The sequence below is a fragment of the Falco cherrug genome, chromosome 6 (genome assembly GCF_023634085.1).
Source record: "Falco cherrug isolate bFalChe1 chromosome 6, bFalChe1.pri, whole genome shotgun sequence".
NCBI classification, from domain to species: domain Eukaryota; kingdom Metazoa; phylum Chordata; class Aves; order Falconiformes; family Falconidae; genus Falco; species Falco cherrug.
The window spans coordinates 12,659,629-12,674,756 of NC_073702.1; the positions used below are offsets into that span (position 1 = coordinate 12,659,629).

At 44.2% G+C, this 15,128-nt stretch overlaps 1 protein-coding gene across 5 annotated transcripts in view; it reads right to left on the minus strand.

The window, feature by feature from the left end:
- The window catches only part of SMAP1 (small ArfGAP 1), a 96,053-nt gene extending 88,117 nt beyond the window's left edge, over positions 1–7,936 (minus strand). For all 5 annotated transcript variants that reach the window (XM_055712972.1, XM_055712971.1, XM_055712970.1 and 2 more), the window contains exon 1: positions 7,657–7,936. In XM_055712972.1, coding sequence (XP_055568947.1) covers positions 7,657–7,774 — 118 coding nt within the window. In that variant the 5' untranslated portion in view covers positions 7,775–7,936. The remainder of the gene's footprint in view (positions 1–7,656) is intronic.
- Positions 7,937–15,128: the final 7,192 nt, after the last annotated feature.

Genomic DNA, 15,128 nt, shown 5'->3' on the forward strand with positions numbered 1-15,128 from the left:
GACACACACCAGTAGCCCCTGACTAGAAGAACCAGGGTGTCTTGCACTTCAAAAAGCAAGAACATGGTCTCATCAATACAAATAATCACTTTTCTGGAACTGTCCCACCTTTATGGTCAACACAAAGCAAACAGCTTAGACTGCTCCACATTTAGAAGTATAGACCTTGGCAAATTAAGCATGTATGGATTTCTGCATCTGTAGTCCACCTTAAAGAACCTAAAAAGTTACAATATAATAAAAAACCCAAGTCCCACAAATATTTTTATTAGTAGTCACAGAGAAATTTAAGTTGAAAGGGACCTCCAGGGGTCATCTAGCCCAGCCTCCTGTCAAAGCAATGCTAACTTCAAAGCTAAATCATGCCACTTTGGGTCTCATTCAATCAAGTTCAGTTAAGTCCTGAGGAAAGGAAACTGCACCCACAAATACCATTTTAAGGACTTTGATAAAAAGCCTTCAGGCTACACACACAATTTCAACAGCAGGAACCTGTATTTGCAAACAACCCTGTTCTATTACAAGCTAAAGAGATTTCCTGTGACTTCAGAATATTTTCTGCCCTATTAGAGTCAGGAGATTGAAACAAATCCCTTCCTTACAGGCAGAAAACACACCACTAGAGTCACCCAATACTGCAACACTCTGTCCACGCACAAGTTTCAGGCTAAAGCTGCCATGCTTTTCTTCCACCAGCAAAAGTGGTGTCTTAAGAACTCTTTCTTGGGTGAGACAATTAATGGTAGCTGCTGTTGAGGCCCTGAGAGCTATTTCCTAACAAAGTTTCAGTCTCACACAGCTGGTGTCAGTCATGGGTAAAACTGGATAGAACAAAGAGAGTATCAGGAAAGCTTTATTTAGTAGCAGGGAAGCAGGGGAAAAAATTCTGGTGATACTGTGTCAGGAGAGACCAAAGGGAGTTTCTGGTCCCTTAAGGTCTTTGAAGGCACTATCCTTCAAAAAGAGGCCAGAAAAATAACACTAAGTAGCAGATGATCACTAGGATACATAGTTCCTTGCTGTTATTAGAGGTCAAGATAGATCATTCCAGTTGCCAAGCTTAAGCAAGACTCACCGTGAATCAAAGCAGCTTGCCTTCGTTATTCCTTGTGGAAGGGTATCACAAAGCCTCACTGGACAACCTCCAGTTGTATCTGTTGATTCATATTCTATGCTGTTATGCTCTTATGATCTTTACCAACCTGCTTTCACAGCAGCAATACCAACTTTGCAACAGAATTCCACAGAGAAGTACCAACAGTCGCTTAATCCAAGTAACCTGAAGTTACACCTGATATTTGCAACTATATTCACTGGCACAAGATATCCACAGCGCAGTAATCAGCTCCTGGTTGGTTACTACTCTGTGTCTGAGCTTCAGCATGGGGCCAGAAGTCGCACTTGAGCTGACATGTGGAACTGACCTCCAACATAAACTGTGTTCCATTTCCCCTGGTGTCCTACTTCAGCAGCCTCTCCACCTTAGGAGAGGGACAGAGAAGATCTTCACCTGAGGACATGCAGCAGAGCCAGTGCCTTATCCTAGAGCAAGCCAATACTGCTGATGAGCTGTTCCAAAGCTTTCTTATGACAGTCAGAGGCAAAAGCTGAAGCCCTGCACAGGCTGAAGCCATGGGCTATAAGAGTTATCCATTTGCTTTAGGTTAATGTCTCAGGAAGAAGTACACTATTAAATTATACAGGCAAATCTAATACAGTGAGAATACCGGCCATCAAAACAAGCAAACAGCAAAGGCAGCTTCACAAAAAGTGATGTTCACGTACATTTAAGTTGGTCTTCTGGCCACAGAAGAGACCATATGCAAGACCTAATTGCCCACCAAAAAAACTGAGTCTGAACAGCTATAAACATACCTGGAACATTCCGGATTTGTTTCAATAGCTACTTTGCCCATTTCAATTTAAACTAGATTCTTTTCCTCCCCCACTGCCAGGAGACTTTGTGTTTGAGATTGGCAGCTTGCGAGAGAAGTTGAAGTTAATTTTACCTGAAGCCAACACTGTATTAATCTGTTCTGACTACACAAATTTCAGTACTGCAACCTTTCTTTTTTAGTGTCTCCCCACACTCCTAAGAGCCTGTACCTGCCACTCTTCGGACAGAAAAGACTGAGTCTTCAGTCACATAAAGACATCCAAGGACTGTATAGTACAGCTATAACTATTTATTACAATATTAATGCAAATACTTTTCAAAGTAAACCAATTCTAATCTGGCTGAACAAGCAACAGTGTTAACGTGGCTCTTTGTACTAGGATTCTGGTAAGAGATCATTTAACCAGGCTTCACGCACTACCAGGCATGAAATAAGTAAACACTGGGGGGGGGGGGGGCACAACAGGGACAAAAAAAAAAACAACCGTAACACCTCTCCCAATACAGAAATATATTCCCCTTTTCTGAAGGCCCAAGACATCTGCAATTGCACATAGAAAGGTTTGCAAGTTTCCAATTAAGTTACTTTAACATTGTTACAGTTAAAATTAAAGCAATTGACGATTCAGGTAATTGCCTTCTTGACAGAGATGAATTTACAAGCAGACTTCAGTAGTCAATCCATCCGTACTAAAGCCAGCATCCAAACGCAAGCACAGACAGCAAAGGTATGCTAGAGATTATTCACACTGGTTTCAAACATACCTCTTTTGTTCAAACATTGTTAGGAACAGTAATTGGAGTCTTATGGTCCACACTTGCAGACACAGTCATATTAGACCAAGATTGATTGCCTTCAGTTTACTTTAGAGGTCTACTTGCTTAAATGGCTAGTCCTTTGACACTGCTGAATACTTTGTCCCCTTCTAATAAAGAGCATCTCCTTTTGTGCTTCAACTTCCAAGCATTTGATTCAGTATTGTTTAATATCAGCACACAAATAATACCAGCCTTGCTGCCAAGAAATAACACAAGCCTAGGAGACTTCTAACATGTTACAACTGGGTACTAAGTACATAGAATTAGCAAATTATAACCCCTATAATCCAAAAGCTGATGACTGAAGCTAACAGTTTTTGATTTTGGCTCCATTTGACAGACCTCAAAGAAGTGTTATTCCTCAAGAGATTCAAACGTCAGTACTGGAACAACAATAAAAATTCATTTAGTCTCCTTCTACAGTGAAAGGGAAAAGGTCCTCGTGCTTTACAACAGCGTTCAGCATACTCTTCACAGACAGACAGACCCATAGCTATTTTTTTCTCCAAGACCCTTCCAATTCCTGCTAGCTTTACCTAGTTACACACACAAAAGGAACACAACAAAGTTTCAGTTGCTTATCTCTTTCAAAAATTCAGTATTACTTCAGTTACTACCAAATGCCTTACTACCACTTACAAATATTGGAAACAGCAGTATAACTTCTTCCCAGTAGTACAACACAAGGCAGCAGATGTCTTTCCTATGCAGATGCCTGTTCAGATAGGTATGTGAAGAACAGTCATTGCACAGACAAGCAATGCCTTGTCAAATGTCATTCCAACTTCCTCACTCTTTCAAAAGTCTTAGTGATTACAGAGGCTGTTCCAGAACCTTTGATTTTTAGGCTTCATCCCCACAGAGGCATCTAGTCTTTCGCTCCAAGACTTAGAGTTTGAAGGTGACATACGGCAACTACAGTACGGCCCTGCAGCAGGTAGTTTCCAACACATTTTAGCAGTGATGGTCACCTTCATAGCAGTTGTTTTAACAGTTAAAAGGCAAATACAGAATTAAAAGCACTTCCAGAAACTGTTGCCAGAGTCAGCAATCTTAGTTATTGCTTAATGCTTACTCTGGCAGATGTGTCCTCAGATGCATTCTCCACCTTCGGAAAGACTTGCAGAACAGAGCTGTCTAATGTATCTGCATACCTCATACTTAAAAAATAGGCCAGAAACCAAAGGATGGGTTTGTTCTTGATACAAGACCACTATTAATGACAGCAAGATTATTTTGAGGAAGGCCAAGAGGTAGCTTTTTTAATTCTTACACAGAGCAAGCATGCAATAATATAGGAAAGATGCACACTTGAACTTCCTCACAAACAATGCAAATAGTGGTCATAATTAGAGCAAGGAGAGCCAAGTCATTAATTTAGGAGTGAATCAGTAGCAGGACAGCAGCAAGTTCTGATGATCACCTTTTTGATGAGAGAAGTACAAGCCAGCAGAGAAGCCTTAATGATATGAAGGAAGAGTTCAGCAGTGGCATTACAGTAGATACAATCAAAGTAGTGAGTGATAAATACACAAATAGGACCACATTAAGTTTTTTAGGGTCAGAAGGATAAGATTCTAAATTATATCTAGCTACATAAGGATTCCCATAGCCTCAAACAACATCATTTAAATAGATATACAAGTACAGTCCGCAAGACTTCAGCATCCCTTGAATGTGACTGAACAGAAGCCTAGAGTAAATGTTAATACCTCGGGTTTAAGAGAGACTGCAACAGTGACAGGAAGGAATTCGTGACGATAGCCTCCTAGCTGGCAATTCAGCATGGGTTCTTAACCAAACCTATCTGAAAGATGGTACTGAAAACAATGGGTTTAAGTATTGGCAGAATAAATCCCAAGATACAACGGCAACTCAGTTAACAGAGTTAATCATGAAGATAACGTTATCCAACAACTAAGTGAACAGGAAGAAAACAAAAAATGAATTCAGGGGTTCCCACTGAGCAACACAAAGGAGAATGTCAAAGGAGCAAAGCTCACACAAAAGTAACAGAAACTGAAGCAGACAGCATTTCAAAGAAAAAAAGAATCAAGTTACATCAGCAAAAGGAAGAACATACATTCTGAACTAGGACTGACACCAGAGAAGTCCTAAATATTTAGTCACAAACAGCTTCACATTTGTGTCTGCAGAACCCAGGATGAAGAAAATCTCTAGTGGAACTGGCAATAGGGAACTCCAGGCTAACGATAAACACGACCAGAGATGAAAGAGATGCTGTTTGTGATGCAAGAGGTGAAGGAGACTGTCACAGTCTGGGGAAAGCCATGCAGACAGCTGAAAGCCTCTGGTTATCTCGTAGAGAGCCATGTTTAAAAATTGCTGTCTCAGATATTACTGCATACCAGGACTAGCAAAACTACAACTTTGCCAGACACCTGCAAGCCACGAGCACTCAACCCCCATGGATTAAGTGTGTAACATTAAGAAAACAACAGCTGGCTTCAACTGAAAAAAAGTATCCTTCACTTTTCCTCTTATTTGGGTCAAGAAGAAGTTTCAACAACAGCTGATATAATGAAGAGTTCAACAGTGGCACCATATGTTCATGACAAGCTCCATTTTCAACTTAAAAACTGATCACAATTTCTCTTCTGAAAGTATACAGAAATCTAGACTTCAGGGTATAGTGGCGGCATCTCAATATTGTTCATACAGCTCCCCTTCCTAGAAGAAAACTTCCTAAACTTAAGGATAGGAATCTACAGTGTGTCCATATACAACCATCTCTCAATCAAGTGCCTCTAGAACAGCTGCAACTAAGATACATTTATCATTCCACACTCTCCCCTCCAGCAATAAGAAAACCATACACTTAACTACAGGAGTATAGGCAAAGGCAGATGGCACTATGAAGCTAATACAATACAAGATTTAAAATAGGAATTGCCAGAACAGGATAAGGCAAGTGCAAATCAAACTTCAAGGGAGAAAGAAAGAAAAGAACATCCTCAATACTGTAAGCTCACATTGCACCACACTATTTTCATGTCAGCTTTCCCTGGGGACAGGGTGAAAGCAAGTCATGCCTCCGGCATACGAAGAGGCAGCAAGGGAGAAGTGGGGTTGAGCAAAAAAAGAAAACAGAGAAGCCTTCAGAAGTGCAGTCAGATTTTAGTAAGGTAACCAAGTAAAATAATTTACAAGGAAGATGAAAACTGCATTACAGGTACTAGCAGAAGAGAGTCTGGTCAAGAGATTGGTAGGTCCTCCAGAACCTGAACAGAAAAAAATCCAAACTCAAGACACATCAAAGCTCTAACTTATGAAAGAAAGCTCTTGTGACAGCAGAAAGATATGAAAGTATCAAAGAACAGGACAGTGGATAAAGATACGCAATAACAAAAATACAAGGAAGAAGCTGAAAGCATTAGCATTGCTGAACTAGTGAAATATACCAAGGACTATGGAGAGTTACAAAATACTTTGACCATGGTTAGAAACAGGGAACTCTGAAGACAGGTCAAAAATTAGTTGGAGGATTCCAGACTGATCTTGAGCAGCCCAGCTCCAAGGCCTATGCTATGGAACAACACACATACGGAATTCCACCAGTAAGCAACTCTGAGCAGCATTCAGCATGAAAAATCTATAGTGCCAACAATACACAAAACATATAAACATGATCTTTCCAGAAAACCACTGATAGAAGTCCTGTACATAACAACCAGAAGACTGGGGACAAAGATAGCTATGCTACAAAATGATTAAGAATTACTTGCAAAATACAAAGATCTATTATCTTTGGTGTAATCGACATTATATACTACTTCGGGTTATATACTAGGAAAATAGAATCTTATTGCTGATGTATCAAACAGCATTGCATAAGGCGGTGCATGATTTATATGGCCAAAAAGTAGCATGTGCAGATTGGGAAGGGAAATTACAAACATCACGTCATCCCTGGTTGCTCAAACTACCTTCACCATACTTAACCTCCAGCTGAGGTGGAGAAGGGCTGAACAACGCGGTTCTGGAGCTAGTCACACAACGCAAACACCTGGTCATTATTCAGCAAGTATTATACTTAAAAGAATAACTTACTGTGCAGTCATCTTATTTAAGGTAACATCATAATGAATCGACTCTAGACGAAAGAGGGATGCACTACGTTTTTCCATTTCAAAGCCACAGAATCAAAGGTAAGTAGAAACGCAAATATGTATCTACTTTTGTGTGGCATAAAACTAATGGACTAAAGAGTGGGAAATCTGACAGCAATATAATTTCAAAATTCCACTCATCACCAAAGCTAGCCCTGTGACACATTTGACTAGACACCGGCATCCAGATTCAAAGAGCCTGGCACTTACATGACCGAGTCAACATCGGAGGGCACTGTTCTGGGCACTCCAAGCTCTGCCCATCCGGCACCTACCCCCCGCCTCAGCCGGTCGCGTCCCGAAGGCCCACTGCCACAGCCCGCTCCCGATCGATACCTGGCAGCGCAGGAAGAGGACGCGGCAGTGAAACTTCAGGAAAGGGCTAGGCCGGTCAGTGCGCGCAGCCTCGGCGGAGGGGCTCCTCACTCGGAACAGCGAGGCTACAGCTCAGGCGGCGGAGAAGCGGACATCGGCCCACAAGGCAACCAGAGGCTGCCTGCCTGCCACCGCCGCTCGCCCCGAGCCGCGCCGGCTCCTGCTGCCGCCCCTCCGGGTCCCGTGTCGGGCGGGGGCCGGTCACCGCCACCGGCAGGGCGTCCCCGGCAGCGCCCCGCCACCCCTGCGGACGTGGAGCGGGGCGGGGTGGCGGCGCCCCTCCCCGGGCCAAGCCGCCGGGCCCCAGCCCCGGGCCCCCGCCGAGGCAGCCGCGGGCGGACACGCACCGGGCCCGCCGGCAGCGCCGCACCTGGCCCGGCCCGGCCGCCCGGCCCGGCCGCCCCCCCCGCCCAGCGGCCGCCCGCCCCGCCGTACCCTTGGCCTCGCAGTCCGCGCAGTACTTGTTGTCCTCCTCCCGCAGCAGCTTGGCCAGGATGGCCTGGTGCTGCTCGTTCTGCTTCTGCGCCTTCTCCCGGCAGGAGCGTGTGGCCATGGCGGCGAGCGGCTCCACGCGGGCGAGCGGCGGCGGCGGGGCTGGGGCTGGAGCTGGAGCGGGGCCGGGGCGGGTCGGCACCGCTCGGGACGCGGCGCTCCGGCCCTGGCGCAGCCACGGGAACCGGCGGCCGCGAGCCCGACTTCCTCAACCGGAACTACTTACGCCCGCAGACGCATCCGCCTCCCTCCCCTCCGCCCACCCACCCTCGCGCGCACACACGCCCACGGCGGCCCTGCGGCGAGAGTGAAAAATAGTCCTTCGGGTCCTGATACCGCCCCGACACGTCGCCCTTCCTCGGAGGGGTGACAAAGGGCGGCGGATGAGGCGCCCCTCTCTGCCCTGACGTGGCTTTGCGGGGCACGGAGGGGTGTCCGGGAGCACGAGAGTCACCGCGAGAGCAGCTGTATCCATCCGCCGGCGGGTGACCCCGCCCTCTAGGTAGTGCTCGCGGGAAGGGCGGGGCTCGGCGCGAGCCGCCGCACCTGGGCGGGCGGGGCGGCCCCGAGGGCGGCCTGAGGGAGCGCGCGCCCCGCCCCGCCCCGCCCCGCCCAGGCTGCCCCGGCGGGGCTGTGGGGCTGGCGGGGTCGCGGCGCTGGGCGCGGAGCGGGGGCAGCGGGGGCAGCGGGACGCGTTCCTTCCCCGGGCAGCCGCGCTGTTCTCGCCCGTGCGCGGCGGCCGGGGCGCCGGAGTCCCGCCTGTAGCCTCGGGGTTCTCTGTACGGGCCGGTGCCGCTGCCCTCGGGCCCCGCCGGCCGCAGACCCGCCCGCAGATCCGCCCGCCTCCGCCTCAGCCCGCGGGGCAGCCCCAGGCAGGGCGCCCGCCTGGGCCGGGCTGCCCACAACATGGCGACAGCAGCCACCTGCCCTGGGCGCGGGCGGCCTAGGCTCGGCGCTTTGTCTGTGGGAAGGTGGATCTGCGCTTTCCGCTGTTAATAGCAACCATTTTGCCCTCGGGCTGTGGGGTGGCCGGCAGTCTGTACCTCTCCAGGTGGCAACGCACGTGTCCTTGGGGCAGGTGCCTCCAGCCCAGTGCCGGGGGTGGGGGGGGGCGGGGGAAGCTGTTGCAGCCTCTTGACTGAATGGGCACTGCCATAGCATTAATTTGCCCTCTGAATCTTGTCCCAGAGTTTCTGTCTCTAAGAAAGCATTATGGGCAGCAGAGACCTTGCAGCGAGGCGACCGGTGCTTTGTGGCTCCCGCTGAGGTGCTGTGAGGCTCTGAGGAAGGTAGAGTTGGATCCCGGGGCTGCTCTGAGTTGGACCCCAAGTACCTGCAGAAGACGTAGCCCAGGCTGACTTTCTGTGACCGAGGCTGTGCACCTCTACACTTTTCCCCTCTTAAGTACCATGTCTCTAGTCTCCCCTTTCTCCATTTTGTCCTTTTGCCTCTGCTGAGTACTGTTGAGCCTGTTCACCAGTAGCATCCTTTTTGTCAGCTCATTTCTAGCTTGCTTTATTTTTTTTTTTTTGCCATTCAACCCTTCCGGAAAGAGCTGAAGCCTATATATAGCCTATAAAACAGTGAAGTGAGGCAGATGGAAATTCAGGTCTTTTCTCTCTCAGCCATTAAATTACTGAATCATTCTCTGTATCTTTCTTTTTCCGAGATTCAATGGTGAACTAATTATCCCCCAAGTTTACAAGAGTTACAACGGAAGGAACTGAGAATACTGCACATCAAGTTAATTAGTAGCTAAACTAGCACCTAACGTGGGAGAAGGTGTTTAAATCTCCATCAAAGTAGGGAGTTTTAGGTCTGCCCGTGGACTGGGAGAGTGTTCTGGCCAGTGAGTTATTGGGTATGACGTTGCAAGATGAGGATGTGGTATTGATGCGTAATTCCAAGTGATGGTTTAGCATCCTACTTGGAGGTAGGCATTAAGGGTTAAAACTAAAAATACAGAGTGGCAAAACCAAGTGAAGCTCCAGCTGCCTTACTGCAGTGCCTAAGTCCAAAGACTTACTGCACCAGGAGTATAAAACAAATGTTAATGTGGTCTGATACTAGCCATACTTTGTTAGGAACTCAGTTATCAGGGTACAATAGTTCTGGCTGCTTAAACATGATGTTAAACAGGACTGACTTATTTATTTACATCTTTATAGATGTAAATATAGATATAAATATCTTCTTTATTTACAAGCATATGATTGTTTTCCTTTTCTAGCCCAAAGTGTTTTTAATTATTGGATCCTTTGTAGAGAAAATCATCTTCAGCTAGGAGGGCAGCAATTACCCTTTACTCCTTGCCATCATCCCAGGGCTCTGAGGAACAGAATGCTTTTCAGAAAGACAAGAGCTGTGGGTAGGAATTCCCTGAGAGAGAAAAGGAGGTGAACTTGCCTCTCATACACTAGGTAAGCAGCACCACTGTGTTTTTAGACAAAAATAGTAGTTTCTTTTGTATGTTGTTACCGTTGACCTGTAAATTACATCTACTGAAACTCTCTACCATATTGCCAGAAGCTACCAAGTAGCTTTGAGCAATCAGTTTAATTTAATGTGCATCAGTTTCTCTGATTCTAAAATGAATACAGTGATAATTGCCATGAAAAGTGGCTATTCATCCAGTTCCTGTGCTTGAAAAAGCCTACACTAGTGCAGAGTAAGTGTAGCGTTTGGTGTGTGCTTTGGCCCTTAGTGCCTTAAAATTAGGTGTCCCGATTGTGTATTTCCTGGGTCTAACTCCCACTTTGTGTGCATGCTTGGGTGGATTGATGTGGGATATCCTCCTCTAACTGCTGAGCATGAAGATGTGCTTCTCGTGTCAGCTCTGAAAATTATCCTTTCCTTCAAAGTACTTATCCATGCTTCTGTAAAGTAGTAGAAATGGGAAATCACCTGCTTTACTACGGGGCTGAGATGAGTAAGTTATTAATATTTTAATAGAGAGTGCTTTGAAAACAACATGCTGTAAATGCATTATTAGATATTTCCCTGGGAGCTCAGATGAATCTAAGGAAGACAAAAATGGATCCCTTCCATGCCTTTGCTTTTTCTAGATCCTAAGGAGAAGCAGAGTGTTGTAGATGTGAAGTTATTCCCTGAAGCATTTTTCAGAGGGAGGAAAAAAGGAAGAAAAGATGTCTTTCAGGATACAGTATGATTTATAGAATGAGTTAAGGTCTGCCCACACAGTGCCGTGAAATATAGTGCAGAGAGGCCACAAATGTCATCACCTAAGGCTCCTCCAGAAGAAGAATCACAGTTGTCCTGCTGAGGCTATCAGCTTGGTGCCCTTTGCTTCATCTTTCATTAAGCCCTGCAGAGCACAGCCTATATATACAATCCAGTTTGGGAACTAAACGTTTAAGTACATACTTGTGTGTTTCAAGACCTTGTATCTTGTATCTTCAGAATCAAGTGAGTTTCATGTGGCTACCTGAATTTTCCATAAAGTAACTTAAATACTTGCGTTCTGCAGTTTCCAATGCTAGCGATTATGTTGTGTTCAGCAAAAGCACAGAATTACCCAGCATGAAAAAGACCTCTCCCTGGCTGTCGCTATTTGTCATCCTGTGGGCTATTCCACTCTTTTGCAGGGATACCTATAGATAAGTTGTGAAGTTCACATTGTTTTGTAATCTGATGGCTGAATTTCACTGAATCTAGACACCTACCTTATTCAGAAATCATCCCATAAACCAGCTTTAAATATATTTGCTAATCAGGACAGTATTAGCATAAATTTGACTTAATGGGGGAGACTGTATCAGGTGCAAAGTTATTAACTGGATTGAAACCAGGTGTTAAAATAGCTGTGTTTTTCTAATGCCTCATCCTGAAATATCGAAGTCCAGAAATAAACAGGGTTCCAGCTACAGTTGTTGAGTTTGAGAATTTCTGATTCATAAGAAGCCTTGGTGCTTCAAGTGTGTTCATGTTCTTAAGGAAAAAAAAAATACTTCCAGGGAAAAGGACACTTCAATAATGTGCCTGAAATTCAGCTCTTTGAAGTTGGCTCCCCAGGTTGTGGAGTCTGGGGTCAGTAAGGTGGTACCTGCAGTCCTTGGCTGGCAGAGAATGGCAGAACCTGAAAAGTTAACCACTGCGTTTCAGCAAACACTTTAGATGGGATTTCTGTCACAGACTTAAGAAAATCTTGAGCTATAAGCCAGCCACCCTGTCTACCCTTGATGGCTAGTGGAGAGAAAGAGACGTTCCTGAAGGTGCTTTGTCTTGTTTGCAGACAGGTGTCTGACTGGGGTGAGCTGAATTACCATCTGGAAGAGCCTGTGTTAGTAGGAGGTCAATCACCTTCTCCAGCTTTGTGTCTCCTCGCTGACTAGAAAGGGTAGAGAGGATGACCGCCCTGTACCCGAGTATACAAAAGTTAGACATCTAAAAAATGAATTCTCAGTGTAGTTTTTAATCAACGATAATCTTTTAGCAATGTACTTTGTGTAGCAAAATACCTGCCTAGCGCTAGTTCTGTTATCTTCAATCAAAAAGAGAGGAAGCCATGGTAACTTCACATTACATGAAATAATATCTGTGTCAAGGAATCTACAACTATACCAAGGGTTTCCTCATACTTTTATTCTTTGCTTAAAAATAAAAGTACAGCCCCACAAACAAATCCAATGAAGTATTAAAAAATGCAGTATATTTACCAAAAAAAAAAAAAAAAAGCCCCAGCCTTTGAAAAGTTTTGAGTTAGTTTTCAAAGCTTGGTTTTAATTCTGCTTTGATAAACCTTTTTAATGTTAATACACAAACTATGTATAATTGAACATAATACATTAGTTTATACTTTACAAAACGTAGACCATACAGGACAAAATATATCGATACTATAAAAAGAACCTTTATGCTTTGCAAAAGTTGTTAGGGACAAGACTGTATAAACTACAGTTAAAAATATTACATACATAGGAGTAATAAGATTGTATCTCATCATCCCCAAAACGCATATTAAACGTCTGACAGTAGAGTCGCTGCAATCCGAAGCCTGATTGATAACCACTGTGGGCTTGCCCCTGGAGCGCATGAGCCCTGTGTTCTCACAACGTGCCCCTTACTGCCTGGCGCCTGAAGCAAACGGTGTTGCTCCCGAGATGGTTAAAATGTATAAAAGGAGCAAGATTTATAAGTGAGGCTGCATCTTCTTTAAAGAACCTGACTACGTAGATTAGAGGTAGTAAATTTTTTCTTCCAGTTTCTTGGTTCTTTCTTTACTTCTACGCACAGACTAAACACCTGGTATTAGATGAATTATCAACATTACGACATCCCAGATAACGCAGTCTGATTTCTACAGGTGCCGAGCATTTGAAATACACTGAAATCGAAAGACTGTGGTGTGTTTGCACTTATGAAAATTAAACCAGAAATTCTTAAAACTAGAAAGGGATGATGGAGAACATCTTTTATGAAGTGCCATCATCTAGTGATATCGCAGCACTTGATGGCACTTCACCAACAATTCTGTTTTCTTGAGAGTTATTAGTAAATCTGTATTTTAATTGTAAATACAAATGAGTAGCTGGGAGGTAACTATAAACTAAATAGATGGATACAAATGACTAAATACATTTCAATGAGCTTTGCTGTCAGTCATAATTGTGTAAGTTCAGAAAAAAAATACCATACTGTAGAGCTAATATGCATATATACAATTATGTTTTAAACTACTGCATGTATTTGGCTGCTATATTCTAGTGTGGATTACAGTGTAGGATAGTGTAGGTGTAGAATATAAGGAAATGGAAGCTCCATATGATTCTGATGGAAGCATGGAAGCGATCTTAAAAACTAAATGCTTTGCACTTTCCAAGCTCACAGTGTATTTTCAGCTATTTAAGGCTATGTGTGTCTTTCAGCCTAAGTCTTATCATTTCTATTTATCTCATTCTAAGATTGGGCTTTTTGAACAGAGAGGCTGTTAGATGGAACTTTGTGAGTCATGCATTTGGCTTAGTGTTTGAGGATAAGAATACCAGCCTTAGGTATCAGTAGTCCTTGATATGTAGCCAAGAAGAGCAACAATCAGATGTAAAATCAGTTGCAAAATCATACATTTTAAAGATTAGGAAGAAATACGAAAAGAAAATACAAAGAGGGACAGCTGAGCTCCATTGCTATTACTGTTTCATGTGCTACTGTGCAAAAGGTAGTCTTTGAAGCTTAAAAACATTTTGTTGACTGGGTAAATGACATGATAGACACTAAAACTAGGACAGTTTTTGATCTTGGCTTCACATGGAACAAATCTTAATTTTAGCTCTTCAACAATAGGAACTGTGATTCATGTAGCCCATTTTTTCACCCCAATGCAATCATGAACTTTCAGAGTTCAGGTTAAAGACTAGCTGATGAATTCCAAGCTTTAGATTGTTGCAGACAAAAGAGAATATATATACATGTAGCTTTTGAGATGGTTTTTCCTCTGAAACAGTATATTTTTCCTTCTCTTTTCTGTAGTACTGTTTAAATACTAGTGTAAATAAATCTTTTCAAAGCCCCTTATGATGAGGAACAATTAATAACTGCATGTTAGATCTTACCTCTTTGAAAGTCTGCAGTGGTCTGGTCCTGCCAACGCTGCCTGTTTTTGTCTTAGTGGAATCTTCCTCAGAGAAATGGAAATGTTGAGGAGACATGCTGTAAATACTTTCATTTTACTTTTTCTCCTTCAAGATAATGTCACACTGGGGGAGACTGACGGGGTGGGCTCATAGCAAATCACACTGCCTTCTGAGTTCCTCTGAAGTCCAGAGATGCTGAAGAAGGATCATTTCTACTTCAAAAGCTGGTATTTTTAGTAAGCAGTGAGTCTTTTATCAATAGAAGAATGTCCATAGCACTCACCAGCTGAGTTCCTATCTGCAGGAAAACATGTTTTTTCCTCAGCCACTGGATACTCAAGAAATGAGAAAAGCGATTTGCTGTAAAAATAAAAAACATAATCTCTTCCTTCAGCCTGTGTGTGATCGATCACTTGAGGAGAAACATACTTGAATGTGTTCACAGGGCAGTGGCTACATCTGACAGCTAAAAAAAAAATCTTCTGGGTGGCCCTCTCTCAAAGCATGAAGTCAGTGGTGGTTGCTGTGATCTTATTCTTGTTTTGTGTATAAAACTTGCAGTTATACTGCACGGGAAGTGGGATGTCGGGAGGATATGAGCTCTGACTCCAAGAATTTGCAGTTCTTGAAGAGCTACATGGCCCTACACAGGGTCTCTCTGGACAAGCATCCGTCTGTCTGGGAGTCTCTCCAGCTCACTAGCTTGCTTCAACTTTTTACTGCCCTGTTTTAGGCTGACCCTGGAATTCCCTCCAGATCAGATTAGGTTTTCACAGAAGAGGGAAGTTTTTGTGGAAACCCCCTTGTAACTGCATTGCTTTTCAA